Genomic DNA, 27265 nt, shown 5'->3' on the forward strand with positions numbered 1-27265 from the left:
GTACAGTATTACAGATTTCTAATTCTCGCAGCCCTGTGAAGAAGAAAAAAAGGGACAAAGATCTGCCTATACCGCCGGCAACCTGCGCGGAACGCGGCCAAAGTTGTCTGAGCGACTTTTCAGCGTAGAATGTTTGTTTACATCTGCTCGCTTGTGATTGGTTGAAAATACGGATGTTTTGATGTCGGGGAAAGGTCCATAGTCACTTTGGGTTTAAGTAGATATAACGTTAATTCCACATGATAAACTAAAATATTGTACATGACTTCGTAAATATACCGTACCGATAATAGCGCCATAAAACCATGACAAGAGACGCCGCGGTACTTTCGTGGCCTGCGCCTTCCCGAAGGGACCGAAGGCCAACTTCTTATTTCAGTATTCGCAAAAATTTACCGGTTAACGTATGCTTGACGGCTTGCTGATTGCATTCTTGTGTGGCTTTTTTGAGAATGATATATATAGTCTAACTGTATAATGATAACCTTAACAACAACAGCAACTCTAGTCGCTATGCTGTAATGTGCAACTGAAAAAAATACGATCGAATGGACATTTCTAGAATTGATAGGGTGGAATGCTATGGTACAGTGGTACCGGTACCGGTACCGGTATGGTATTTCTTATAAAAGTCTCTTTTCAAGAAGATGATTCTGTGTTTGTCAATTTTAACTTTAAAAGCTATAAAAAGACGGAGAAAGGCCTTCATTGACGAATCTGCTCTCGCGGGATTTAATTGGTTTGGTTATGGGTAAGCGACTAAGCAAAAACAGAAGACGAGATAGGCCTAGTACACAAAAAAATAAAAGAATCATCGAGTCATACGGTTATAGACAAGAGGATTCTGAACTTGTTCCTCACTCAACTGTTCATCAACAGAATACGTCGGTGACTTGCATAGATGTGTGGGATGGGAATCTTTGCGTTTCTGGAACCTGCAATGGCACTGTTTCGCTCCAGGTATAAATCTATTTTCAGATCTTAGGCACTTATCTGAATTAAATTTATTTGTTACAAATAGCCCCAGCAATGCCAGCAAAAATCTTGAATAATTGTACCGAATGTCATACCGGTATCAAGGTGTGTCCGTGAATTTTAAAATACCAAATAAATTTGAAAATTGTGTAATTTTTTTCATAATATCTGAATATACACCATTGGATAAATGAATAATAAAGAAAATTATTGCACTTGAAAAATGTGTTACCTACTTTTTGAGGGTCTCCTAAAGTTCCGTACCTAACATACTTCTAGTGGGCGTAGCATGATAATTTTTTAACGTGTCAATCTCAACCCCCACCTGATTACACCACACAGTGACGTAATAGGGCCCTTCAAACTATACGAACTGCCATCCAAGACGCGCAGACGAGCACCCGAAATCGAACAGCTATTTTTCTCGTCGCAACGATCTCACTATGAGAGAGATCGATAACGTCAGTCAGTTCTTTATCGTCGACGCCATTCCGGGCGATCGTACGGATATTTGGCAAGCTCTATGACTTGATTGTGATGTCGTAGTGACATGATTCCTGGATAGCATAGCCAGATAGGGGTTAGGATTGACAAAAAATTGTTATACTACGCCTACTAGAAGTACATTAGGTACGAAACTACACGAGACCCCTTTTTGAGATTCGAAAATGGTCAATTTTGTGAAAATTAATTTTTTTCACAAAAAAATTGAATTATTTCATTCTGGGGCAAATTGAGTATAGCATTGAATAGCAGGGGTGTCAAACTCGAGGCCCCCCCCCCACTTCCAATGCGGCCCTCGAACGCTCAACAATAACTGTAATATTTATGCATTTCTCAAAATTTTAAAGCACATTGTTTAATTTATCACATTTCCATTAGTACAATTAAAAAATATAATATAAGTAGACATTATTAGAAAAAGCTCAGCAGGATATACACTTGCACTGAGGATATACTGTAGTATTTTTCTAAATGTTAGGTCTATATGTTTAGATCGAGTCATTTTTAGTATATGTATTGTTCTTTCCTCATCAAAACTTTGTTCAAAAATGTTTTGGATAGTTGTACATAAAAATTTATGATTTTTTGTAATAAATACAGTAAATTGCAATACTAGTAAAATGCCAAAATTAATATGTGAATGGCATTTAAAAATTTGAGAAAATAACTAAACTTCATTTGGCTGTTTAATTGCATATTATATGTCACAAACTACACCTATCTAAAAATATGCTTCAAGTATGCATTATCGAAATATAACAAAAACTGTTTGCGGCCCTTCGCACAATTCCCAAAATGCAATGCGGCCTTCGAAACCCCGTATGTTTGACACCCCTGGTATAGAGGATAAAATATGAGAAACTATTACAACAAATTGTGGTGACATTTGACAAATTTTCTGAGGTTCAAAAGTATGTCAGTTTTGCGAAAATTGAATTTTTTACAATATAATTCAGTTATTTCTAATTTTACATTTATATATCATATAACAGCTTAATATGAAAACTTATTCTAACAAAAAAATTGTGGTGACATCTGACAAGGTTTTCAAACTATTTGAGGTTCGAAAGTGGTCAGTTTAGCAAAAATTGATTTTTTCACAAAATATCGCATTATTGTAAACTTTTCCGGTCTCAGGGACGAAATTTTGATTATACCATTAGATAGAGGATTCATAAAAGAACTACCATAATTACAATAAAAAATTTGTGGTGACATCTGAAGAGTTCTAGAACTTTTGGAGGTTCGATTGAATAAGGCAAATTTGGCGAGGCTTGATTTTTGTAACGTTTTAATCAGATTATTTCAAACTTTTCCGGTCTCAGAAGCAAAAATTTGAATATACCATTTGATAGAAGACAATTATGAGAAGTTATTGCAATATAGAATTGTGATGACATCTTAAGAGGTTTCAAACTTTTTGAGGTTTGAAAATTGTCATGTGGTGAAAAAAAATTTTCTCACGATGTAGTCGAATTATTTCAAACTTTTTCGTTTTCGGGGGCGAAAATTTGATTATACCATTGAATAGAGCAGGGTCGTCCAACCCGTGGCCCGTGGGCCACATGTGGCCCGCCGAGGAGTTTCGAGTGGCCCGCGCTGTATTTTCGGAAATAAATAAAAAAAAATTGCGTAAAACTTTTATTTTTCAAGTGATGTAGTTAATATAAAGATTTGATACCAAAAATTTGTTCATTTTCCTAAAATGCGCTCTGCTAGCCCTTTCAAACGAGCGATGAGTGCCATTTTGAATCGAAACCAACTGGAAGATATTGATACTTAAATAGTCGCTTACACACTTGGGTCTGCTACTACTCTCTTTAACGTTATCTCATCTGTGAGACAATCTTCTTTTATTTTATCACGTGGTCTCTCGTTCAAATGTAGCACCAACCAAATATTACTTGGTCAAACCTGCTTGGGGCACATATGATAATTGCCAATCCTGTGTGTTTAGGCGTGGTATGTGCATGCATAAAATCCTTGATGTTTTGGCAATGAAGCAAAATATTGATGAGTTGACAACTTTGGATTGCTTTGGCGCTTTGAATCCCCTGTGAGATCACTAATTTCTGACAGTCATATGAAAAATTGGCTTCGCATTGCTACATCGTCCATTTCAGCGAATATTGAAATTTTGCCAAACTTTACACCAAAATATCTATGCGTAGAAATACCTTTGTTGACTCTACAGTATTTTCGTTTTTTTATTGTTCTTATTATTGAGAAAGTTTGATGCAAGGGTTTTGTTTGTTTTTTCATTAACTTTTAGTCAGTGTGGCAAAACTAGAAAATAATTACCATGTTAAGTGGCCCGCGCAATTATTAGTAAACTAAATGTGGCCCGTCGGCCAAAAAGGTTGGCCGACCCTGGAATAGAGGATTCATATAAGAAATTATCCCCCAAAACAAATTGTGGTGACATCCGACAAGTTTTCAACCTTTTTGAGATTCTAAAGTAGTCAATTTCACAAAAATTTAATTTTTATACAAAATATTCGAATTGTTTCGAACTATTCCAGTCTCGGGGGCAAAAATTTGAATATACCATTTAGAGGACTATTATATGAACTTATTCCAACAAAAATATTATGGTGACATCCAACAAGTTTTCAAACTTTTTGAGATTCGAAAGGGGTCGATTTGGCAAAAATTAGATTTTTTTCACAAAAAATCAAATTATTTCATTCTTTTCCGGTCTCTGGGCCAAAAATTTGATTATACTATTGGATAGAGGATTCATATTAGAACTTATTTAAACAAAATAATTGCCATCCAACGAGTTTTCGAACTTTTCAAGGTTCGAAAATGGTCAATTTGGCGAAATTTTGGTTGGCAAAAATTTGATTTCGAGGTTAAAAAATATGGCTCATGAGTAATTCTGACTTTGGTATCATGCATATGTATCATATGATTCGGGACAGTTGGGATAACGTGTAGATGCCGATGTTATTAACTTCTTGTTGTTGTCCAATGTTCTATTTAAATTTGCTAAAGCTTTATAATTGGTTTCAGGACTTCAGTGAGAATATTGTCACTCAAACCTGGAGACATGAGAAAGAGATAACCAAGGTTCGAATACATGATACCAGAATACTGTCAGCCTCGAGAGATAAAACTATCAAAATATGGAAATCTGGCATTGCTGTTGAGCAAGGTATTATGTTGTAAATATTACAAGTTTCATTATTTTTGGTAAGAAATAAAAATTGAAAAAAGGAAAAAAATTTATAACCAATCTGCTCAGATTTTCAATATTCTAACTTACGGAGGCATTTAAATTATCTGCAAAATAGTTTAATCAAAGCAGGTCAGTTGCTTGGACATACTTTGGCTGTTACTGCTCTGGACTGCAATGAAGAATTCAGTCAAGCATACTCTGGCTCCAGGGATAACTCTGTTAGACTGTGGGATCTTGCGACAGGAGTATGTACAGAGGAAAACAAAGTAAGCAGGTGAGAATAGTTATTTATACAAGATATTTTAGTTAGCATGAACAAAAATGTCATACAGTTACAACTCCAAATCTTTGAAACAGCCTGAATATTAAAATTGAATTGCCCTATATTTACTTGAAACTGCTTGATACTTTTTTTACATTACAGAAATTTGGTCACTGATATCTGTATTTCTTCCGAACATAATCTAGTCTTTCAGACATCTGAAGATCGTGCTATAAAACTTTGGGACTCCAGAGATCTGCAGGTAAGCTGCTTTGTCGTTTAAGATTGTACTTTTGACTTTTTTATATACTATGCTATAAATCAGGATTGTGGAGTTGGCTTGAACTGGAGACATACCAATATCACTTTTTTCATGGGTAGGGATATTCTGATATACTGAGACTGGTATTATGCAAATGCAAATATCTTCTTGAGTGCATGGGACGAGGGGGAAAGAAATTGATATTTTTGATTTAGAAGCATAAATGCCGTGTCACAAGCTAGGTATAGGGTTAGTTAGCCAGTTCTTAGTTTCAGATGCATGGCCATGATGGTGGAAGAAGCCGTTACTGCCAAGTGGTTACGTGAACCACCCTGTGGCGGCGAAGAGTCCAGCAATCCTCTCGCACATAATTATCCCCCACAAATCCCCCAAACCAGTGAAACCTGGCAATCAGTCTTAACTGTAAGGAAATTATGAGTGCGAAAGTCTTTGCAGTTGAAAAAAAAGTGCGAGAGTGCTTCTGCCGATTTCAACAAGTTAGGTGCCCTAGTATTTGTTTTAACTCATTTCAAACATATTTTTTCACTGTTGAATTATTATGCAGATACTGTTACATTTTTGAGGCAAATAAACATACATACAATTGCATAGATACTCGAAAATACGCTCATTCAGTTGATATTGCGAATTAAAGAGGAGTCTTTCCGTTTCGTTTCAACTCTTGCTTAAAACAAGCGAATTCATTGGTAACGGAAGGACACCTGCTAAGCACACGTCGCGAACTCAACCACCCGTGTCAGTACTCACTAGCGAAGAGCACTCCTTCGCGTGAACAGCAAAGCCTTGCACACTTTTGTTAATCCTTCCATCTAACAAACAATTATTGATACATGCAGGTTGGTATTGATACTAGTTACTACCGGCCATAGCTGGGGAGGGGGATCATTTGTACAAAGCCCGGGCAAAATGACATCCCCGTCACTGATATCGCTTTCGTATAACACGCTTCCTCGTCCGAAAGAATATGCTTGAAAGTAGTCCGTCCTCTCCCCTTTTAGGAGATGGGTTGACCTTGTGTTTCTCCCCGGCCATTTATTCTTCGAAAGATTACGCAAGATCACCATGAAAGTACCGCTGTTTTGAGAGATAGAGTGACCTACTTTCTATCCGAAGATTTTTTTCCGAAATATCACGCAAGACCACTTTAAAAATCCTCCTCCCTTTCATGAGCTAGCTTGACCTAATTTACGTTTATATTATACTATCTCAGGGATTACGCGAAGAAATGTAATTTTCAAATATTGACTTGCATTGGTTTGCGTGCGAGTTTGTTTAAATAGGGTAGAAAACATCATGATTAAATTGGCAATTTTTTTTAGAAATGCCTTTCAGCATTTGTAAATAGCTATCTCTCTAATGCTACAGACCTAGTATGAAATATTCGCATCTCAACGCCACTTGCAATGTTTCCATATATTACAATTACACTAATAGGAACGATGACACCAAAGATTTTTCTTTTGCGAAGGTACACGAAATACAACAAGGATACTCGAAAAGAAAATGGTGGTTCCCAAATAATTTTGAGTGTGTCGCGAAATACCAATTCATTTGATTTTTATTCGACCACCTGAACGCTGAAATCCTGGAAATTAAAGTTATATAATCGCGATGTATAATCGTTTATGTGCACAAATCTCACATGTAGCATCGGTTAGTTGTGCATGAAATGTAAAGCTCTTATGTGTGTGTTTCAATTTCAATAAAATCAAATTCGTTTTTCCATGCACCATTACTCGTATTTTTATTAGTAATTGCGTCCCGAGTTTGTAAAGTTTAGAAACTTATTGTATATGTATATACCACTATTTTTGATTGGCTAAAAAAAGATACCACGTAACCGCTTTTCGGGAACATGGTATCCGTTTCATATCTGCTTTGAACAAAGAAAAGAATTGTGCCCTCTCAGTCATTGGATCACAATCGACAATTCGTATTCATTTTTATTTTCTCAATTTCGGCAATCGTTATTATTGAGGGTTATCGTCGACTGAAAAATAAATATCGTTCTGTTATTTATATATTTCAGGCCATATTCTTTATATCTCGCCATAATTAGCAAATCTTTATCAAAAAAAACATGATTATAAAATAATTTTGCTTTTCATTTGCTGCTGAATCTTGTGCTATCGCTTGTCAATTATAGCAGAGACGGTGCGTAAGGAACATATTTCAAATTTCGAAGGTTTAAACGGAAATTAGCGACGTTATCAGTGCCAACTAACAGAAAATATCTTATCATAAAATACAATCCAAATTCAGTCGGTAATAAATTGCGCTAAGGTGATGCCATACAGAACAAAAAAGATTTGGTCGCGAGAGTTACGCTAGACTGTAAAACGAAGTTGTTTTTTAAGCAGAAGGTAGAACAATCAAATTTAATAACAAAACGGGGGTTACGGTGCCCGTAACACATCAAGTTCATTCGACATTTCCTTTTTGGTAAGTTGGTTTCTCGATTACAATTACTATTATTATTATTCTTACACACCTGTTTGAGTATTCCGGACAATTTTGAATTCGCGAAAAAGGTTGCACACCCCTGATTTAAGTCATTAAAAAAACTCAAGCTCCTGATATATCAGCATTTGGGCCTGCAAATTTTTTCTTGCGTTTGTGAATGCCCCAACATATGTTCTTTCCTTTTGTCTAGTACAACGATTCCCAAAGTGGGGACAAAAGAGATAAGAAACGGGGCGACAGGGGGCAATTGCGCATTCTCGGTAGGTAAAATTAAGTTAAAAACACCGATTGTTTTCCTGACGCGGGTATTTAAGCCGAGAACATCGAAATTATGTCGGTAAACTAAATTATCTCGAAATTTTCAATCGGAAACTATAACTTCTTAGTCCAGCGGTTCTTAAACATTTTGTTTTTGTGGCGCCAGTTTACTGCATTAGAGTTATAATGCTTTTACTTTATCGTATTAAATGGTACTCAGACATTGGGATTTTACAAACGGTGATATCCTAAAATTATCTTAAACCGAAATTCAGATTGTAGTATTTCAGAATAGTGAAATTTTCATTTATTGTAACTCGGCGCAACGGCGATTTACGTTGAAAATAATTGAATTAATATCGCGAGACAATTTTAATGCTCGTATCGGCCATGAACTGAATATTTTACGCAACAGAAAATCATCATCGGTGACAAAGTCGGCAATTTTAATGAATGTCGTAAGCGCGACGACTCGTTTCCCTTGTAAATGTACTGAAAATATAGTAACCGCAAGTCATCTGGCATTTTTGACGAAGGAAACTTGTTGATTCTTTCATTTCTAACATCATATTTGATGGTAGAAAAGGGTCAAATCAAATAATGATGATGACCATGCTATTTCTTAATAAATGATTCGCAATAAATTTGTTTGTAACTTATGTTTTGTTGTAGTTTTTGGGGGCGATGATAACGTTAAAAGTGCAGTATGGGGCGAAAAAAGTTTGACAACCACTGGTCTAGTACATGATTTACAGTACTTAAATTATTCTGTCTGTACTCATGACATTTTCAATGTTCTTTCAACGCTAATATTTCAATGTATTTACTATAATCCCTGCTGCAAATACCTGATGCTTTACATCACTTAAATGCGATTAGTGAAACGGGAATGAGATTGACTAATGACTGATAGACTTGCGAGTTGCGAATTTGCAAATAAACCGTTTTTAATCATATTGAGTTTTGATCATCCGGCCCAGTAATCCAGTCTATTATCCGCATCCGGCCCACTCAGGAAAGTAATTGCCACCCCTGGGTAACACGTACAAGCTATATCCATAAAAGAAATGGCAGGTCATAATTCTTTTCATGTGCGTTCAATTAGCTCGTTAGTGATCCCTTCCATCCTTGGCCAAGTAATGTTTCGAAAATGTCAATCTTCTACTCAGCCATGTATGGCGGATGGAGTGTTGAAATCGTGACCAAGAGTAGAACGTAAAATCAATCGTGAATTACGATGTAACAACGCACACTGTCTCGATCACAAATTGCGCCTATTATCATCGGAAATGATTACATTCGTTATATTTGTATTATTTTTTGCACTAATAATTAGGGCGTGACATTATCAAAATCCTCAGTAAACTGGTGAATTTGAAAATTCCGTAAATAAAATTGTGAATTACTGGGTAACATTTAGCTATAATTATCGCCGGGGTTTCGTTTTGTTAAAAAAAATACGTTAAAACAATACCCTCTATTAGACACAAAAGCACTCGAGTCCAATATTTTTAGCATTATGTCACATATGTGAAATATCCCTTAAGAAGTGCTGTTTATTAACGTCATCTCGTCTTATGACCACGCAAGAAATGCCTTTGATTTATCGTGACTCGTGAGTGACTAGATAATATTGAATGTCGCAAAATTCCGGGAAATGCCACGTGCTTTTAACATTCGTGGTTACAATAAAATGGCAGTTAATACGACCTATGTATTCAGTGAATCTGGTGATTTTGCAAATCTGTGACATGCTGCTAAAAGTTTCGTCTAATTAGAAAACGTGCACTTTTGTCACAATTCATTGATAGTCACATGACCACTTTCGTTCAAAGAAACGCACTGTGTAGTATTCCAACATCTGGTTTCAAAGACGCCGCCGAGCGTTTTTGCGGGAGATGCGGAATCGGTGTGTTTGTATAATAATCATGATATAAACAAGAATTTTGCCTTTAATGCAAAACCTTTATCTCCCATGTCTGCTCCACATACAGGGACGGACACTTTCCATAATTTTTGGGGGGCGACCTTGGATCGCCTACCGAAAAACACCGCGCCGTGTATCGTCACGTAACAATAACCTGTCGATGTCATTCTCTTAGTATTAGAATGTTATTTTGCTACTCATATATCGAGTACCTTGGATGCTTCGCTTAGACACGGAACTTGCGCATCACTGAACCAATTTCTTGAATTCCGCGAGAATTAGCCCACAAACAGAAAATAACAAATTTGAGGAGTCGTATTAGGTTATTGTTTCAATTCCTAGTTCTGCATAAAGCGCACTAACGCCGTTTCGTAAAATTAGAAATGCAAAATAAGGTAACAAGCTATTGTGCGAAATTGTTTCCTAAATTTTACCAAGGAATTATCATTTGACTTGTAGAATTGCCATTATTGCCGATTTATTAAATCATCATTTGAACTTGAAATAACATTCAGGATTCACGCAATGCCTTTGCAGGGTTTTTATTTATAAAAAGGTTTGTCTAAGTCGGAACTTCCCATTGTCGTCTGCAACAAGCACCGCGATTACACGCTCGTTAAAAGAGCCGCCTATATAAGCGTATAAAGATTTTTCTGTCGCGTAAAATATTCAATCCATGACAGCCACGAGATTCTAAAATGTCCTTATATATTAATTTAATTGTGTACAACGTAACTCGCGGTTGCGACTTCTTACGTCGAAATAAAAATATTACTAAACTAAAGTACCACGGCGATATGTGGACATGAAAATATGAGGTAAGCTGCCTGATGTATTTAATTTTGATACGTATTTTTGCAATCTTCCGAACTCGTTATCGCCGTTACAAAAATCTCGATATCTGATATAAAATCCCATATAGTACAATTTTACTTCATACAATTAAAATATTTATGAAGTATACTAGAAAATCAAAAATACAAATTCACGGCCACTCCAAAACACCACGGACATAAAAATGTGTGGTAAACTGCCCGTTTATAACTTGTTTTGATCCGTATTTTTGCTATTTTGCGAATTCGATAAATTTGAGATGTAGGCTACCTGTAACACTGGCTCCGCTCAATCGCAATGTTGTCACTCCGATTATTTTTAAAGATGAAACCTTTCGAAAAATCCGTAAATTTTCTGTCAATTCTCACGTAGTAAAAGTTATATCAGTACAATAAAAATACATAAATAAATACAACTATTGATCGAATATACTTTTTTTATCTTATATATCATCACAAACCGGCAAAAAGGCGCGTTCTCGGCTTTGTTTAATGTTAACACGAAAATTTTCGACGTCAATTTAAAAGTAATAGATAAAAAGGCAAATCCCGCTCACAATTGACCGTGTTTCGATTTTAGTGACGAAATCTTTTTAAAGGTCAAGCAAACATAATTTGTGTCGTAGGGACACGAAATTTTGCGATTTTCGATGCCTAGAAAAGCGTTTTTAGACTGTCGCGGGCCTCGATTAAACTTATATTGTTTACAGTTTTATTTTTAGTATTTTATATTGCCGCTTTTCAACTTATGGATACTTAGTATTCTCGCCGGGTTCATAAGTCCGTGCTTGTACGAAAATAAAATAATTATCATAGTCATCGTGTCACAAATTTGTGGAAAATTTGTGATTTAGAGAGGATAAACGCCAACGTAAAGGCGTTTACGACCTAAATAATAGGTCACAAAACAATGATGAAAACAATCGGCGATTTTAGCAAAAGGCAATTGCACGCGTTATTGGCGACTTTTTCAGTTTTCTAAAAAATCCATAACGTGAAAAGATACGTCCAGCGGTGAAAATTGTTTATAACAACTTTAGATCTAGTTAATTTTTAGCGATAATAATTAATTGATGTAATGAGATACAGTTTGCCTCTTTTACTTCTCTCGCAAGTGTCAACAATAACACTATTGAAAGATTTTGACAATGAGAACCATATTTTAAATTGTACAAAAATGAATTAGTTGTGCAAAACCGTGGCGCGTGATCGGAGGTGCGTTTGAAGACGGAGTATTACCCGTGTGGGCGCGCATGTTTCACGAAAATGTGAGGGGCTCCGAAGGCGCCCTGGACCACATTATTGTAAGAAGACAGTTATAATATCGGTAACTATTTAACCGTTCAATTGCGCTTGACTATCGCACTTTTCGAAAATGATAATTTTGTAAGAAACAACATGTATTAAATTTTTTTGCGAAATTATTGGGGGGGGGGGGGCGACCGCCCCCCAACCCGCTTCCGCTTCTTACTTTTCGCAAAAAAGTGCGCAAATAGTGAACACTGCTGGCAATCATTGTTCACCATTACCGCTCATTTTTGCGAAAACTGCAAGACACCTTTGCAGTAAGTTTTAGAGACTACGAAATCGCCATTTTTTTCTTGTTTGGATCGATACAGAATGTGATACAAAATTTTTGCTCAATTAACACAAATAACTTGAAAAGTATTTCTTTATTCATCATCTCATTGGGCAACATCGGGATTTCACAAAATTTTATGATCATATTGTCGGCCTTTGAAAATAACTTTTTTAATTCATGTTTATTTTATGTACTGTTTACTTATTTCAGTCTGCCATTATTAATTACTATAATTATGTTGGGTTTTCATTCATTTTATTAAATTCGATATTGTATAAAATGCTCAAACAAATGTACTCAAGTAATGAACTTGCTAAAAGAAAAGTCGAGTGAAAGTTCGTTTCTGTGAACTGGAGTGTGTTACAGAGTCTTAACCCCCGTTTTGGATTTTTTTAATTACGAGTGTTCTACCTTTTGCTTAGTAAAATAAAGTCATTTTACAGTCAGCTCAGTTAGAACTGTAATATGCACACATTTAAGAGTTTTTTGAATTTTTCAAACTCAGGACTTAATAATCATTATTAACAATACAAGCCAGGAGGCAGGGAAAAAATAATTTGATTTCATTAACATTAAAATACACCAATAGTTATACATTTCATGGACATCAAACCGATGCTACATGCCTTTGTTCATAACCGATTATATCGTGACTGGATGTCTGATATCTCAGAATCGTACTTTCAACATTAATTTCCAGGATTATATCGTTTATGTGGGCGCATAAGAAATAATGTTTTTTAGAAATGGATTGATACTTTGCAACAGTGTTAACTCTAAGCAAATTATGAGTGCGAAAGTGTTTCGCAGTCGAAAAAAAAAGTGCGAAAGTGCTTTTGCCGATTTTAACAAGTTAGGTGCCCTAGCCTTTCATATAACCCATTTAAAACGGCATAGATACTCGAAAAAGCGCTCCTCCGGTTAATATTATAAATTAAGGAGGAGCCTTTTCGTTAACCCAGTTCCCTTTAAGCGAATTCATGTTTAATTAAAACAAGCGAATTCATCGCAACGAAATGACATCTGCTAACACCTGCCGCGGACAAAACTTTCATGCAATGTATCATGGTGTCCTTACTCGCGTAAACAGCAAAGACTTTCACACTTGTTACTCCTTCCATCTAACAGACACGAGGCAGGCTGGAAACCATATTAGTTACAGGGTGGATCGTTTGTACAAATCCCGTGCAAAATAATCCCCGCAACCCCTCCCCCCCAAATATAAGTAGCAATCAACTAATTAGGGTTAGGTGCGCTGGAAATTCAACTTTTCGATTTATCCCTAAACCTAATCTGATAATTATTAATTTGTGATTTTGAACCACTTTGAAAGTCGCCACCCGCTGTTTTAAAAGATAAGTTAACCTACGTTCCCTCCGAAATATTACACACGATACTCCCCTGCTTTAGGAGATAGGTTGACCTACTTTCCTTTCAAACTTTTTTCTCCGAAATATTACACAACATCACTTTGAAAATCCTCCCGTTTCGTGAGCTAGCGTGACCTAATTTCTCATTTACATTTATATTATCCTATTTCAGAGCTTACTCAAAGACAAGTAATTTTTAAATGTCGACATGCCTTGGTTTGCGTGCGAGTTAGTTTAAATCGGGCAGAAAACATCATATATTGGCAAAATGTTTAGTAATGTCATGTACTTTCAGCATTCATAAATAGCACTCTTTGATATCCTGAACGCTGATATCCTGAAAATTAATTTTGAAAGAGAATTACGCATTCTCAGATATCGGACATCCAGTCGCGATATTCAATCGTTCCTATGCACAAATCTCACATTAATAGTAATTGCTACCCAAGTTTGTAAAGTTTAGAAACCAACAAACAGAAAATAACTTATCCTAAAACACAATTAAAATTCAGTCGGCAATAAATTCGTCGCCAAGACGATGCCATACAAAAAAGATTTGGTCGCGAGATTTACGTGAGATGACTGCCGTTGTTTTTTAAGCAGAATGTAAAAAAAATTATAATTAATAAACGGGAGTTACGACGCACTTTACACATCGTGTGTATTAAACTTCCCTGGTAAGTACTATTATTATTGTACCTATACACCTGTTGGAGTATTTCGGACAATTTCGAATTTAAAATAAATGAAAACCCGACATATAATAAAGTAAAAGTAAAAATAAAGTAAAAAACGCAAAAGTAAAATGAACATTTATTGAAAAAGTTATTATTTAAGAAAGACAACATGATCGTACAATTCCGCCAAAACCTCGATGTTCGCAAGTGAGATGATAAATAAATACTTCCCTGTATTCGAACAATTAACTTTAGCGTATCGTTGTTCTGCCAACAAACAGCCGGGTGCAAAATATTTCCGTCCTGTGATATGCTCACAAATATTCTCGATATTAATATCATACCCTCGCGTATGTACTTTCTATTAGCTTTTTAGGAATCCCTTCCATCCTTGGCCGGGTCATGTTTTGAATATGTGAACATTTTATTCGACCATACATGGCCGGCGGGATGTTAAAATTGTAAACAAGAGAAAGGTAAAATCAATCGCGAATTTCGTTATAACGGTTCGTTTACGAATTGTTGCGCCTGTTATCGTCGAAAATGATTACATTTGTTGTATTTTGAGGCATTTAAGCAGTAATAATTACGGCATGACATCATCAAAATCGTCAAGTGAGATCTTGAAATTGCAAATTCCTTAAATAAAATTGTGAATTATTCGGTAACGAATTCAGCTTTAATGACCGTCGGGGCTTTGTTTTGTTGAAAATTATTATTAATGTGAGAGCGCCAAAAACATACAGTCCATACCGATGCGACTGCAATTTATATGGTCCCAATTGGTGTGGCGCGTTTATTAATAGTGTAAAATAAATTAAACGAATATCAATTATAACCAAGCCTGTCAGCGTGTTTATTTTCTGTGGGCCGGAATCGTGAAATACCATCTTGAGACAAATTCACTTCTATTATAAAACCTTAATTTTCAGTTATTATCGTTATACAAATAACGTGTGGCAACTTTTTAATTTATCGTCGACCAAAAAACCACCCCACACTCGTCCAAACGTGTGTCGAGCTTGAACGACAGGAACAGATTCATCGACGATCTTAATTAGGGAAAATATGTATTTTATTGGGAATGCAAAATAAATGTACCAAAACGCATTTTTTAGTGATATAACTTTGTATTTTCGGAAACAGGTTGCCGTGAAAGGTAAAATTTGATCTAAATTAATCGCAAATATGTTTTATTTTAAATGTAACAAAACACATTTTGCGATATAACCTTGTATTTTCGAAAACGGGTGTCCTGAAAAGTAAATTATGATCTAAATTAATCGCAAAAATATTTTATTTTAAATGTAACAAAACACATTTTCGCCATATAACCTTGTATTTTCGGAAACGGGTGTCGTGAAAAGTAAAATATGATCTAAATTAATCCCAAAAATGTTTTATTTTAAATGTAACAAAACACATTTTTCGAGATACAACTGTATTTTCGGATACCGGGTGTAATTTTTTACGATATAACTTTGTATTTTCGAAAACGGGGCGTCACGAAAATTATTAATCTAATGTTTTATCTATCGTCTAACTAACGTCTGGAACACATCATTTTCGGGGAGAACTCTAGCCCGCGAAACGTCATTTAATTTAAAATAGAGAATGTTTCACGCATTTTAAAACGGAAAATCACCAGTAAGTGGACAGGGATTCAACCCTCCCGATTCAGTATTCTATATCCCCCGTGTCAGAACTTTCTAAAGAATGGAACAAAGAACCCGTCAAACCGCCGCGGAAGAAGGGGAGTATTTTTTGCACTAATAATTAGGGCGTGACAATATCAAAATCGTCAAGAAACTGGTGAATTTGCAAATTCCATAAATAAAATTGTGAATTGCTCGGTAACATTATCGCCGGGGTATTGTTTTGTTGAAAACACGTTGAAACTTTAGGGAATTAGTTACAATTAGCGCCTGACCTCTATTAGGCACTCGAGCACTCGAAAAAAAAAGCACTCGAGCCCAATTTTTTTAGCATTAAGTCGCATACGTAAAATATCCTGTAAAAGAAGAGCTGTTCATTAACGTCATCTCGTCTTATGACCACGCAGAAATGCCTTTATAGCCGAATTATTCAATCACTATTTCAAATCAACATTCAGGATTGGCACAATTTCAGATTTGCGAAGTTTATCACCATAGAAATACATGAAAGGTAATTATCGTCTTAATAAATATCTGCATCACGGTATGGACAATAATATTACCATTCGCATAAAATTGGGACCGGTAAATTTACAAATCTTGATAGGTAATATTAAAGCCAACGCAAGTGTTAATTTGATTCCTCAATGTTTGGGACCGGTATATTTACAAATCTTGATAGGTAATATTAAAGCCAACGCAAATGTTAATTTGAGTCCTCAATGTCTTCAACAGCTGTTGCCGATGTGAACCAACGGGTAAACCCGAAATATAAAACTTCGATGTCCGCCGACCCACAAGAATTCATATTTGTAAAAAAGAGAGGTCGGGAATAAAGATTACCCAAAACCTAGATATCGCCGCCAAAACGATCGGTGACAAGAACAATTAGCGATTATAACGGAATTAACCAGTAAAAAGGCTTTGTTGCCGATTTTTTAATGTTTCCACCACGTTTATTCGGTACTCCTATAAATATTCGATTCAAAAAAATATTGAATTTTGCCCACCCGTCCTCGCATATCAATGAGAAATAGTTGTGTAAATATCGCAAAATTCCGGAAAATGCCACGTCCTTTCAACATTGTGATTACAATAAAATGGCACTTAATGGTATTTTGTGAATTTGTTGATTTTGCAAATCTGTGACATGCTGCTAAAAGTTTCGTCTGATTTGAAAATCGTGCAGTTTGGTCACAATTCATCCAAAGTGACTATAACAGGTTACTAACACTTTTATAGTCATTTTGAATTCATCGATATCATTGATAGTCACATGACCACTCTCCTTCAAAGAAACGCCCGGGGAGCGTTTTTTGCGGGAGAAGCGGAATCAGTGTGCTTGTATAATAATCATATTATAAACAAGAATTTTGCGTTAATGCAAAAGCTTTATCTCCTATGTCTGCATCTCATAGGTTAGAATTCCGGTAAATATCGTTATGATATGCAGAATTGAGTTACAAAAGTACTAGTATGTTACTCATTTGTCAACTTAATACTCGAAAATATTTGTTAACTTTGAATTTTTAATCCATTCAAAATCGGATAAAAGTGCTATTTCTCTTCAAAATCGGAAAAAAGTGCTATTTCGCAGTCCCTAAAAAAAGTTGCGAAAGTGCTTCGCAATTTTCGCAAAAAAGTGCGCTAATAGTGAACACTGCTTTGCAAACATTTTTTATACTGGGGCTGCGTGTCTGCAGCATTCCAAAGAGTGCTACGGCTTTCGTTGCCTCTTGGTAAATATCCGATACTTAAGATGGCTTATGAAACAATGAAGATCGAACAACGCGATATAGTTACCGCTGACTAATTCGAAATAGGGCAAAATATTCTCTGAAGACGTCTGACCAAAGAAAATTTTCCAACTAAATGATTTACAATTATTAAAATAGCGAAAACCATTGCCCAAATTCAAAATTGTATTTTTGGTGGTCGCAGATTGATTGTAGGGTATGTTTGATGACCTTCTTCATTATTACTACGCAACAACCATCAAAATGTATCTAGCAATTTACTTGAGATGACTAAGGGTGACTCCAACTGCGTAATTTTTTTTAATTTTTACAATGTCATAACTTGAATAGATTTCATCTGTGAATCTTATCTAAAACAGAAATAAAAAAATTTTAATTTTAGGAAAATGAAGAAAATATAGTTGGTTTTGTTTTGGTCACACACATGCATAGAAAAGTCCAGACAACTGTTTATTTTTTATTTTCACAATGTCTTAAGTTGAATAGATCTATTTTTATCTGTGAATCATATCTGATCTTAAGGATTCAATGCTTTCAACAGATGGTGTATTCGTTTCCAACACAGAGCCAAATCCAAACAAGTTGTGATATATCAGGAAACCTAGGGATAACATCAAATAACGGTTTTGATGGAAGAGGTTGTGAAATATGTGTCTGGGATCTAAGAGAAAGAAAGCTAGTATGGACCTTAAGGTTAGTTCATGAAATTTCATAATATTCATTACTGCCACATGGGTGAAGTTACAATCTGATGTACACAGCCGCGTATTAACAGGTTTGCCGCGGCCCACCCTTTGGGAATCGCTGTAGTAACTTGTAGCCTGAGGAACCAGACTATACCTTTCGCATATCCATTTGCACTTGACGTTTCAGCATATAGGCTGAATTTTTGCTTGAAGGATAAATATCAGCAATTCAATAATTGACATGGATTTTGAATACTCCTATACCACACATACATTTTTGCTGTTGATATACTTTTTAGGGGTCATACTGAAAGTGTAACGGATTGCAAGTTCCTCTCAGATAATTGTCATTTTGTTTCCTGTTCACATGATGGCACCGTGAAGTTATGGGATCTTCAAGAACACACTAACGGTTCAATGCAAATGATCTCGACGCTTCCTGTCAATTGTGGAAATTTGTTGTGTATAGCTCCACTTGGTAAATCCAATATACTTTGTGGCAGTTGTGATAATGGGATGTTGACTATCAGTATCGAAAATGACAAATTGTGCTTTGGTTGACCACATGTTTAGAAAGGAAGCTAATATTATATGAACATGGAGTTTTGAAAGATAAACCGTTTTGTTGCTTTTTTGCCATGCTGATAACGTTTTGAATAATGATGTCCCATCTTGTTAGGACAAGAATGATTAATATCAAATACCATCAAATTTTAAGCCAGTTTTATTCTGAATTAGGCATTCACAATTGAAGATGAATAACAGTTCAAAATTAAATGTCGATGGCCCCTGGCTTCGGCCTGTGATGCCTAATGGCTAGGGCTGGTAAGTGGTAATAGTTAATTGGTTAACCGATTTCAGATGGTTAACGGTTACGATTTATTTTTTAACTGTTAACTGACATTCTCATCTTTACAATGTACATTTTCTTCAAAATTGATTTCATCTCCTGTGGCGTTTGATACAAAAGAATGTCATTGACTGTATTGGTGAGTGTGAATGTGACAAATAATTGAAGTGGCAATATTGCTGACAATTTAGAATCAGTTTTCAGTCGAAATGTATCGTTCTCGATTTTATTGCACAAGCGTCAATATAATGTCATCCAACAAGTGCACAGTTTTATGATATCTCAAAGTAGAATTTGTACATCGAAAACTGAAAATTTGTCACATAAATGACATTTAATAACGGAATGGGGTTTTACTAAAATACTCTCATAGGTATGTCCAAAGCAGACTGCATTGCATATCTCTTGCAGCAGGGCGATCATGAAACTATCTCGATTCGTGAATAATTTCGAGCGATACCTGGAAAAGATCACGCGAAATTGCTTTATAACCAATTTGACGTAACAAGCTAAAATTATTACTTATTACGTCAAATGTCACGCAGCGGTTAGCTGGTTAATTTTACCCGGTTAACGATTGAAATGTTTTACCTGAAATTACCAGTCCTGCTAATGACAAATCCGGCCTTTGTGATGGTCATTCTTCAGCTTCCTGTCGCCAGCTGTTAGGAGATATTCATTTATTCAGGAACATGAAGTTATCCTGTGTAAGTTGTATTATGCTTAAGTATACCTAGTTGTATTATCTAGTAATATTGCACTTAATGGTGATGAATAATTCTGTCCGCCTATCGATTAAATTATTCTATAATGATATAAATGTATAATAATGAAGGCGGATCTTTTTTATGCGATGTCCTTTGATAAACCAGCTTGGGTAGTCTACAGATTTCTGGGACTGGTCCGACTGAACGAGCAAAACCGCGTATGTATGCGTTTCGCAGTCCATAAACCAGGTTGATGAAATGTATGCAAATATTTATTAACAATACGATCTCCAAAAGAATCAAGTTCAACTTGTGAGAAGTGAATTGTTGATGGATAAAAATGGCTCTGCGGCACAAACTGAAAGTTAGGGTCAAGTTTGTAAAAATTGTTCGGATGATCATTTAACGGCATGGGGGGGATTCTTTACAAATGAAGTTCATGAGCTAGAAATAGGTTAAAAAGGAGCCTGTAAAATATGTCGCTGTGTACCTCACGGCATCTTGATTCCCTTTGCACTGACGCTTTCAGTCGTAAAATAAATCAAAGTTTATTATTTAACAATGATGGGCGCATTTTATATAAGTGATTTGATATCGATTTGCCCCCTACCGCGTTTGAGATGTTATTACTAAAATTCAACCATTGTGGCAAAATATTTTAAAGTCCTACTCATCAAATGTCAACGACATGTACAACAAATTCTTGAGGAGCGTTACGGCTGGAGATCGCCGTTCTTGTCTTTATACACAAAAGTCGATCAAGTTCAAAAAAAAATTATTTACACGATTGTGACGGTCCTCTCCAACGCGGCAGAAAAATAGGTTTCACGGTAGTTAGTGGTGTATGTGACAGTTTCACCAGTATTGAATTCAATATTCCCAGGATCGTATTACCATAATACAGCGACACTGTTCAGAATAGCTAACTGGTTGCGTTGGTTGGATTGGTAAGAATAAGCAGATTTTGTGACAATTTTCATTCATCCCACCTCTAGTTCGAAGAAGACAGTGAGGGAGGAACGCCACTGAAAGCCTACGTAATTTTTATTCTCTTTGTTATATATATTATTAGGCTTACCATACGTCCCACTTTTTAGCGTCTTATCCCGCCGTCCCGACAAGTCAGTCAAAAGTCCCGCTTTCTCAATTCTAATTGGTCCTGTTCGGACATTCACGTGAATGTAACATTGAGCAACGTCTTTTTGAAGTTGTTATCTACAGAAAAGCATGCTTAGGGAATAAGTAAATTCTCAATGCTTGAAAACGGCAGTTTATTTCATTATTCTTTATTCTATTTGCTGTACATAAAAAAATCTAAATTCGGATCATTTGTATCGTTAGCGTCTATTCCTTTCTATTTTTCGAACTGAACCCGATATTTAGACAGAGAATATGCGCATGAACTCTCTATGACAATATGGTCAATGAAGACGGCCGGGATGGCTTTAAATGTAGGCCTATGTAGTAAAATCGGAAATTGTAAAGTTATAGGATCACAGCTAAGGGTTCGTGTCTTTGGAGGCGTCCCGCTTTGAAGTCCAAAAAATACGGTAACTCTATATATTATTATAAGTGAGTTTATTCTTTTCAGTGTGGGCTGATGTATCAGTTCAACTAACTATATATAGGCTATATAAAATCTGGACCTCCTGAAGTATGCGCACCAAGATGGCTGGCAAAACAAAACAACATAATAAAGATTATAGGTAGGGGAAAGTGGGGAAGGTTGGGACACTTTTTTTCTTTTGCATATTTTGAGCCGTTAGTTCTGCATATTATCTTAAGTTTACGGGACTAATGCATAGAGGGGTAAATGTAGTTTTTACTCAGCAACAAAGAAATTCCCTTGCGACATACATCTTACCACCAAAATGCTTTGAAAAACGTCTGTCAAGTGTCCCACTGTACCCCACTTGTGGGGCACAATCGGACAGACCCTGGGGCACAATGGGTCAGTCTGTCAAAATTCAACGAAGTATGTCCTTAAAAATAAGCAATTAATCAGCATAATCGTCTAAAGTACGGGGAGACTTCGGATTTGAAGATTTAATATTTTTAAAATCAATGTTCAACTGAAATAGTTCAGATATTTTGACAAAACATTTTGCAAAAAAATTTGATTATTTCCTTCCTCGAATCTAAATCTGGAAATATTATTGATTCTCGAATATATTCCATATTGGGCCACGGGTCGAAAGAAACCATTATATTACACAAAATATAACGCATCTCTAAGTCTCTAAGCACTTATTGTATCAAACACTGTCGAATTGTGCCCTGTAGAGCATGTCCCACTGAACCCCGGTCCATTGTTCCCCATAGGAAACAAATATTTTCAGACCATCCCACGGCAAAATTCGGAAGGCACAGCCACTCGCTAACGTTAGGAATATTTTACAGTGGACTGCCGCTAAAGAATATCAGACGATGGTTTGTCTCGTTGGAAAGGCTAAACTAAAAAAAAGAAAAAACTGGAACGGTGAAATTTTTTTTTCAACCTCCCAAAACCAATTTCACCCCATAGCTTGCGCCGCTCTACCCGTCCGTTGTCCGTTCGCGGGGACGTTGTAACTCACCGAAGGGCGGATTGGAACATTGAGCCGCGGACAGGATTGCGGATATAGTATCAGTGTGATAGCTGATTTTCCACTGTGCCCCATGTCCCAACGTACCCCACCTTCCCCTACTCCTGAAGTATGCGCACCAAGATGCCGCATGTTTTGCCAGTTAATATTTAATATAAATTGCATAATAATAGTTTTATTTAAACGAGTGGACAGTTACTGGATATCTAATTACAGCTCGTGAAGTTAAGAAAGTTCGTTACTTGAAGGTGATTATATAGCCTATATTGAATAATGATTATAATGTCAAATATACACCATTTGTTTTAGAAACACCTGACTGTGTTTTGTTTTGAGCTTGAAAAATAAAGTTATTCAAACAAATCAATTCTGTACATTCTAGTATTGCTCAATCAGAAAATTACCTGCTAAAACAGCTGATATATATAAAGTTAAACAATTTGCACATGTCCATATTCTTGACCACATTCTTGACTATTGCCGACCGCATTTGAATTTTGCGCTAAGCTTCCTTGTCCTGTATATATATAAGATAATTTTGAGTCGATCAAAAACATATAGGAGGAAATCTGATATTTGAAGAATGGAAGGAGAATGAAATGAGGATAAGATTGGTAAATATTGTCAGAAAAACCATATATATATATATATATATATATGCTTAATCTGGTTAAAAATTCAGATTCAGCAAATACGATAGAAAAAGACAATTTGGCTGAATATCCAGAGACAGTTAGTTATGATTGAAAAGTTATTCAGCAGCCAAAACTTTTGGGCCCTAGAAAAAGTTATCTAATGTATGACCACTCATGAATATAAAACACTGTAAGTTGGTCTCTAATTGACTGTTAATCTTTGCTAAAAGTGTCTTCAAAGGTCATCAATTTGATTGATTGATTGATATGGATTATTGCGATGAAAATTAAGCGAACAGGTTTGTTGAAGTTCGTGAACTCAAACGGAGCTAACGATGTTTGGCGATTCTGAGTATTTACCTATTTACTTTCGGAGTAGGCCTATTTACAAAAGTACAATAAAAATCAGAGTGAGGATGGTATGATGGTGATCGACAAGGATTTTTTTATTTTTTTCAGGAACTGAATCTCACATTCTGACAAATCTTGAAGATACTTAAGTTATATTCTAATATGTAATATCCAGATGATTTCGAAGAATTTGTCGGTTTGGTGAAGCTATACGATTTTTGCTGCCTAAACACACTTCTATAGGAAGCCATGATCCGCATTCCGCAGCTAACAATATTCTAAAAATGGTGTTGTGATGTCGCATTTATTGTTCATATCAATTAATGCTGTGCTTCCCAACCCCCGTTTCAGTTCGCGACCCACTTTTATTGTCATTTTTTCTATGAGACCCACAATGAAATGTTTATATATATATATGAGAAAAGGGCAATGTATCCGAATGCCATTTACCAAATGCAAAACTTGAGCTTGCGTATTGGATCTGTATTACCCGATCAAGTCGAGGCCTGAAAGGAGACAAAATCATGCGCAACGTAGATTTAAACATCCAATAAATTGTGCTTTTGTCTTAAAGTCCTTTTCATAACATAATAAGATCGGGCGCTCTGGAAGTATGTGCACCAAGATGGCGCACACCTAAACTCTAACCTGGTACACATACTATGTTCCGTTGTGTGCCATCTTGGTGCACATGCTTCAGGAACACCCAAGATCGCGAGGGACATAGCGGACATCCCTGTATTAGTAGGGACATAGCCTTTCCAGTAGGAAGATATCGGGATCGTGATTTTAGAAGGGACATAGACATTTTAGTGGGGACATAGTCATTTTAGTAGGAACTAGGAACACAACATGATCGTTTTAATGATCGTTCATTTTAATATAGACATCGCTGTTTTAGTAGGAAGAGAGAGAGAGATTTATTGTTTCGTCAACCAGAAAACAAGCAAAGGTACAATGAAGAATATATAAAAAATATGCAAGTTAATTTGGTATAGACTGGAGGGAGCGATACGACCATAGAGTCATCAATGTCAGCTCTCCCCAAATTCACTATTAAGATTCACAGTTACAGAAACCATGTATCATCTGATCTGTTTGACACACAAAACATTTAGTTTTAATATATAACTTGATAATAAGACACAAATTCAAAGAGTTTGGGAGTTGATTCTTGAGAAAGGAAAGTATATGAACGCGAATTGTTGAATTCGGGCGTTGAAGCTTGAAAAATAAAAATACACGAGCGTGAACTCGGGCTTTAAACTTGGAGTCAGGAAGTTAATTCTGGTCCAGATATCTATTTTTGTGTCAAAATTCTGCTAATTGACATACTGCCGAGACTGAAGATTGATTGCTTGCTTGATTCCTTAAATGTTGATGTGTTTTCCATTGACTTGGTTACTGATAAATTGCTTTCCATTTTGATTGACAAAAGCAGGCGGACTACACCGGAATGTCGAGTGCCTTAGCAAAACTGGAGTTACCGGCATAAATCTCATTCTGATCCAGTAATCTTCAAGCGTTTTCGTCTAATCTTCCAAGTTGACCAATATGAGAACGAATATTCCAGAACATAATTAATTGATGTTTGTGATCCAGATGTATTTATTGATTCCGGCGTTGTAAAGTAAAATGTAGAATAGGCACCACCAATTAGTTCGGCCAGTGCTCTATTTCCATTTCCAATGCATTATTTCCGGCCTCGAATGAATTAGCGGTTGGGCCATATTAGGGGTAAGTAGACCGTGTTTGGTATTGTATTTGCGTTGGATATATCAGGTATGGTCTATATATTATCAGAATACCGTTGACCGCAGGGTGAGTGTTATAATTTGTTACATTAAATCGGCCAACTTTGGGGGGACAGTGATAAAAATAATTTTCTTCAATTACCGGAACGGATCCTAAATCGCCGGAACGGAGTACAAAACCTAACGGAACGGACCTTTGGATGTCTTGCAAATGTCATTTCAGGTGACCCACCGATTTGATATAAAAATTGCATGGTAGCATATGAAATGACGGTTCCATTACATTTGAACCTACGTACATTTGAACCCATGTACATTTGAACCCATGTGTATATCCGCGGGTTTAATCTATATGCGGGTGCTAAAACCCATGGGTTAGGGTTAGTATGGGTTCAAATATCCGTAAAACAAGAAAATATTCCATAGGTGCAATAGTATGCCGGTGCAATTGTCGTGGGTTCAAATGTACGTGGGTTCAAATGTACGTGGGTTCAAATGTACATGGGTTCAAATGTAATGGAACCGTCATTTCATATGCTACCATGCAATTTTTATATCAAATCGGTGGGTTATCGGGGATGTTTGTTTGTGGTTTTGTGACTGTTGGATTAGGATTGGTTGGATGTTTTTGTGCTGGACAGTGAACTGATGTTGGAACCATGCTGCTGCTTGCGTGCAGTGCCATTGCAGTTCATTTAGTGTTGATGATAGAAGCAATTTCGATGTAGCGAAAAATTGTGCATTGAAGGAAAAACTTAAATATCATTTCTTAACGTAGAATTTAATGCAGTAAGACATAGAATAAGTTATATTTTTGAAATAATATTAGGAATGCCAACAGAATATATTAAACTTTGCGATAAATACACAGTAGGAGTTACCAAAATAAAAAATGACGGAAGCAATTTCGCTGTAGCGAAAAATTGTGCATTTAAAGGAAAAACTGGAATATGATTTCTGGATGTAGAATTTAATATATATTGTGTCCATAATTTTTACACGTAAATTGGGAGTTTGCTATGTCGATTTTTTGAATGATATTTTGAAATGTTATAGCATTTAAATTGATAATGTAATAAATGCATTTTCAACGTTTTTTTTTATATTATGTTTTGCGTTAGATTCCGCAGTCATTAATCTACTTCGTCATGTTTTAGCTAAAATGTGGTAACTAATATTAAATTTACTATGACATCCGGACGTGAAGTTGTGTTTTTTCTGCTGAAATTCTGGTAGAATGACACCGGTGAACTTCAATATCCAGATATCAGATGTTCCACATTTTCTTTCTGCTGCAAGTCTAGGGTCTGGTGTAGTTTCTTACCCAAAGTTATTTAGGTGAAAAACTACACAAGACTGCAAGGCTAGGCCTTTATCTGTATATCTAGAAAGAAGCTACGTTTACTGAGACTGAGTTTTGTAGAATATTGAATAATGTTCAATTGTTATCACACCACTACCGGTATGCTAAGGTAGTTATAAAATGGCTATGTCCCTACTAAAATGGCTATGTCCCCACTAAAATGGCTATGTCCCATCTAAATTTGCGACTCCGATATTTCCTACTAAAATGACTATGTCCGCTATGTCCATACTAAAATGGCTATGTCCCTACTAAAATGGCTATGTCCGCTATGTTCCTACTAAAATGGCTATGTCCGCTATGTCTCTACTAAAATGGCAATATCCCCACTAAAATGACTATGTCCGCTATGTCTCTACTAAAATGGCGATGTCCACTATGTCCCTACCAAAATGGCTATGTCCGCTATGTCCCTACCAAAATGGCTATGTCCGCTATGTCCCTACTAAAATTGCTATGTCTGCTATGTCCCTACTAAAATGGCAATGCTCGCTATGTTTCTACTAAAATGGCTATGTACGCTACGTCCTCACTAAAATATATATGTCCCATCTAAAATCGCGAATCCGATATTTTCCTAATAAAATGACTATGTCCGCTATGTCCC

At 36.0% G+C, this 27265-nt stretch overlaps 1 protein-coding gene across 2 annotated transcripts; it reads left to right on the forward strand.

Moving 5' to 3' along the window:
• Positions 1-305: 305 nt before the first annotated feature.
• On the forward strand, positions 306-19526 carry LOC120342851 (WD repeat-containing protein 31-like). 2 transcript variants are annotated; one of them, XM_039411836.2, is made up of 6 exons: positions 306-960; positions 4495-4636; positions 4787-4934; positions 5085-5184; positions 18269-18420; positions 18713-19526. In XM_039411836.2, exons 1-6 carry the CDS (start codon positions 748-750, stop codon positions 18972-18974), a joined length of 1017 nt encoding a protein of 338 aa, XP_039267770.2. In that variant the 5' UTR covers positions 306-747; the 3' UTR covers positions 18975-19526. The 2 variants fall into 2 exon arrangements, with proteins under 2 accessions (XP_039267770.2, XP_039267772.2); XM_039411838.2 differs by having other exon boundaries at positions 4790-4934.
• The last annotated feature ends 7739 nt before the right edge of the window (positions 19527-27265 follow it).

This window comes from Styela clava, chromosome 3, assembly GCF_964204865.1.
Source record: "Styela clava chromosome 3, kaStyClav1.hap1.2, whole genome shotgun sequence".
NCBI classification, from domain to species: Eukaryota; Metazoa; Chordata; class Ascidiacea; order Stolidobranchia; family Styelidae; genus Styela; species Styela clava.

What these genes read in the sequence shown, in the direction of transcription:
- LOC120342851 (XM_039411836.2), top strand. Translation starts at nt 748, where the DNA reads ATGGGTAAGCGACTAAGCAAAAACAGAAGACGAGATAGGCCTAGTACA. An exon ending in ATGGCACTGTTTCGCTCCAG is followed by an intron (nt 961 to 4,494) that starts GTATAAATCTAT and finishes AATTGGTTTCAG; the next exon opens with GACTTCAGTGAGAATATTGT. An exon ending in TGGCATTGCTGTTGAGCAAG is followed by an intron (nt 4,637 to 4,786) that starts GTATTATGTTGT and finishes GTTTAATCAAAG; the next exon opens with CAGGTCAGTTGCTTGGACAT.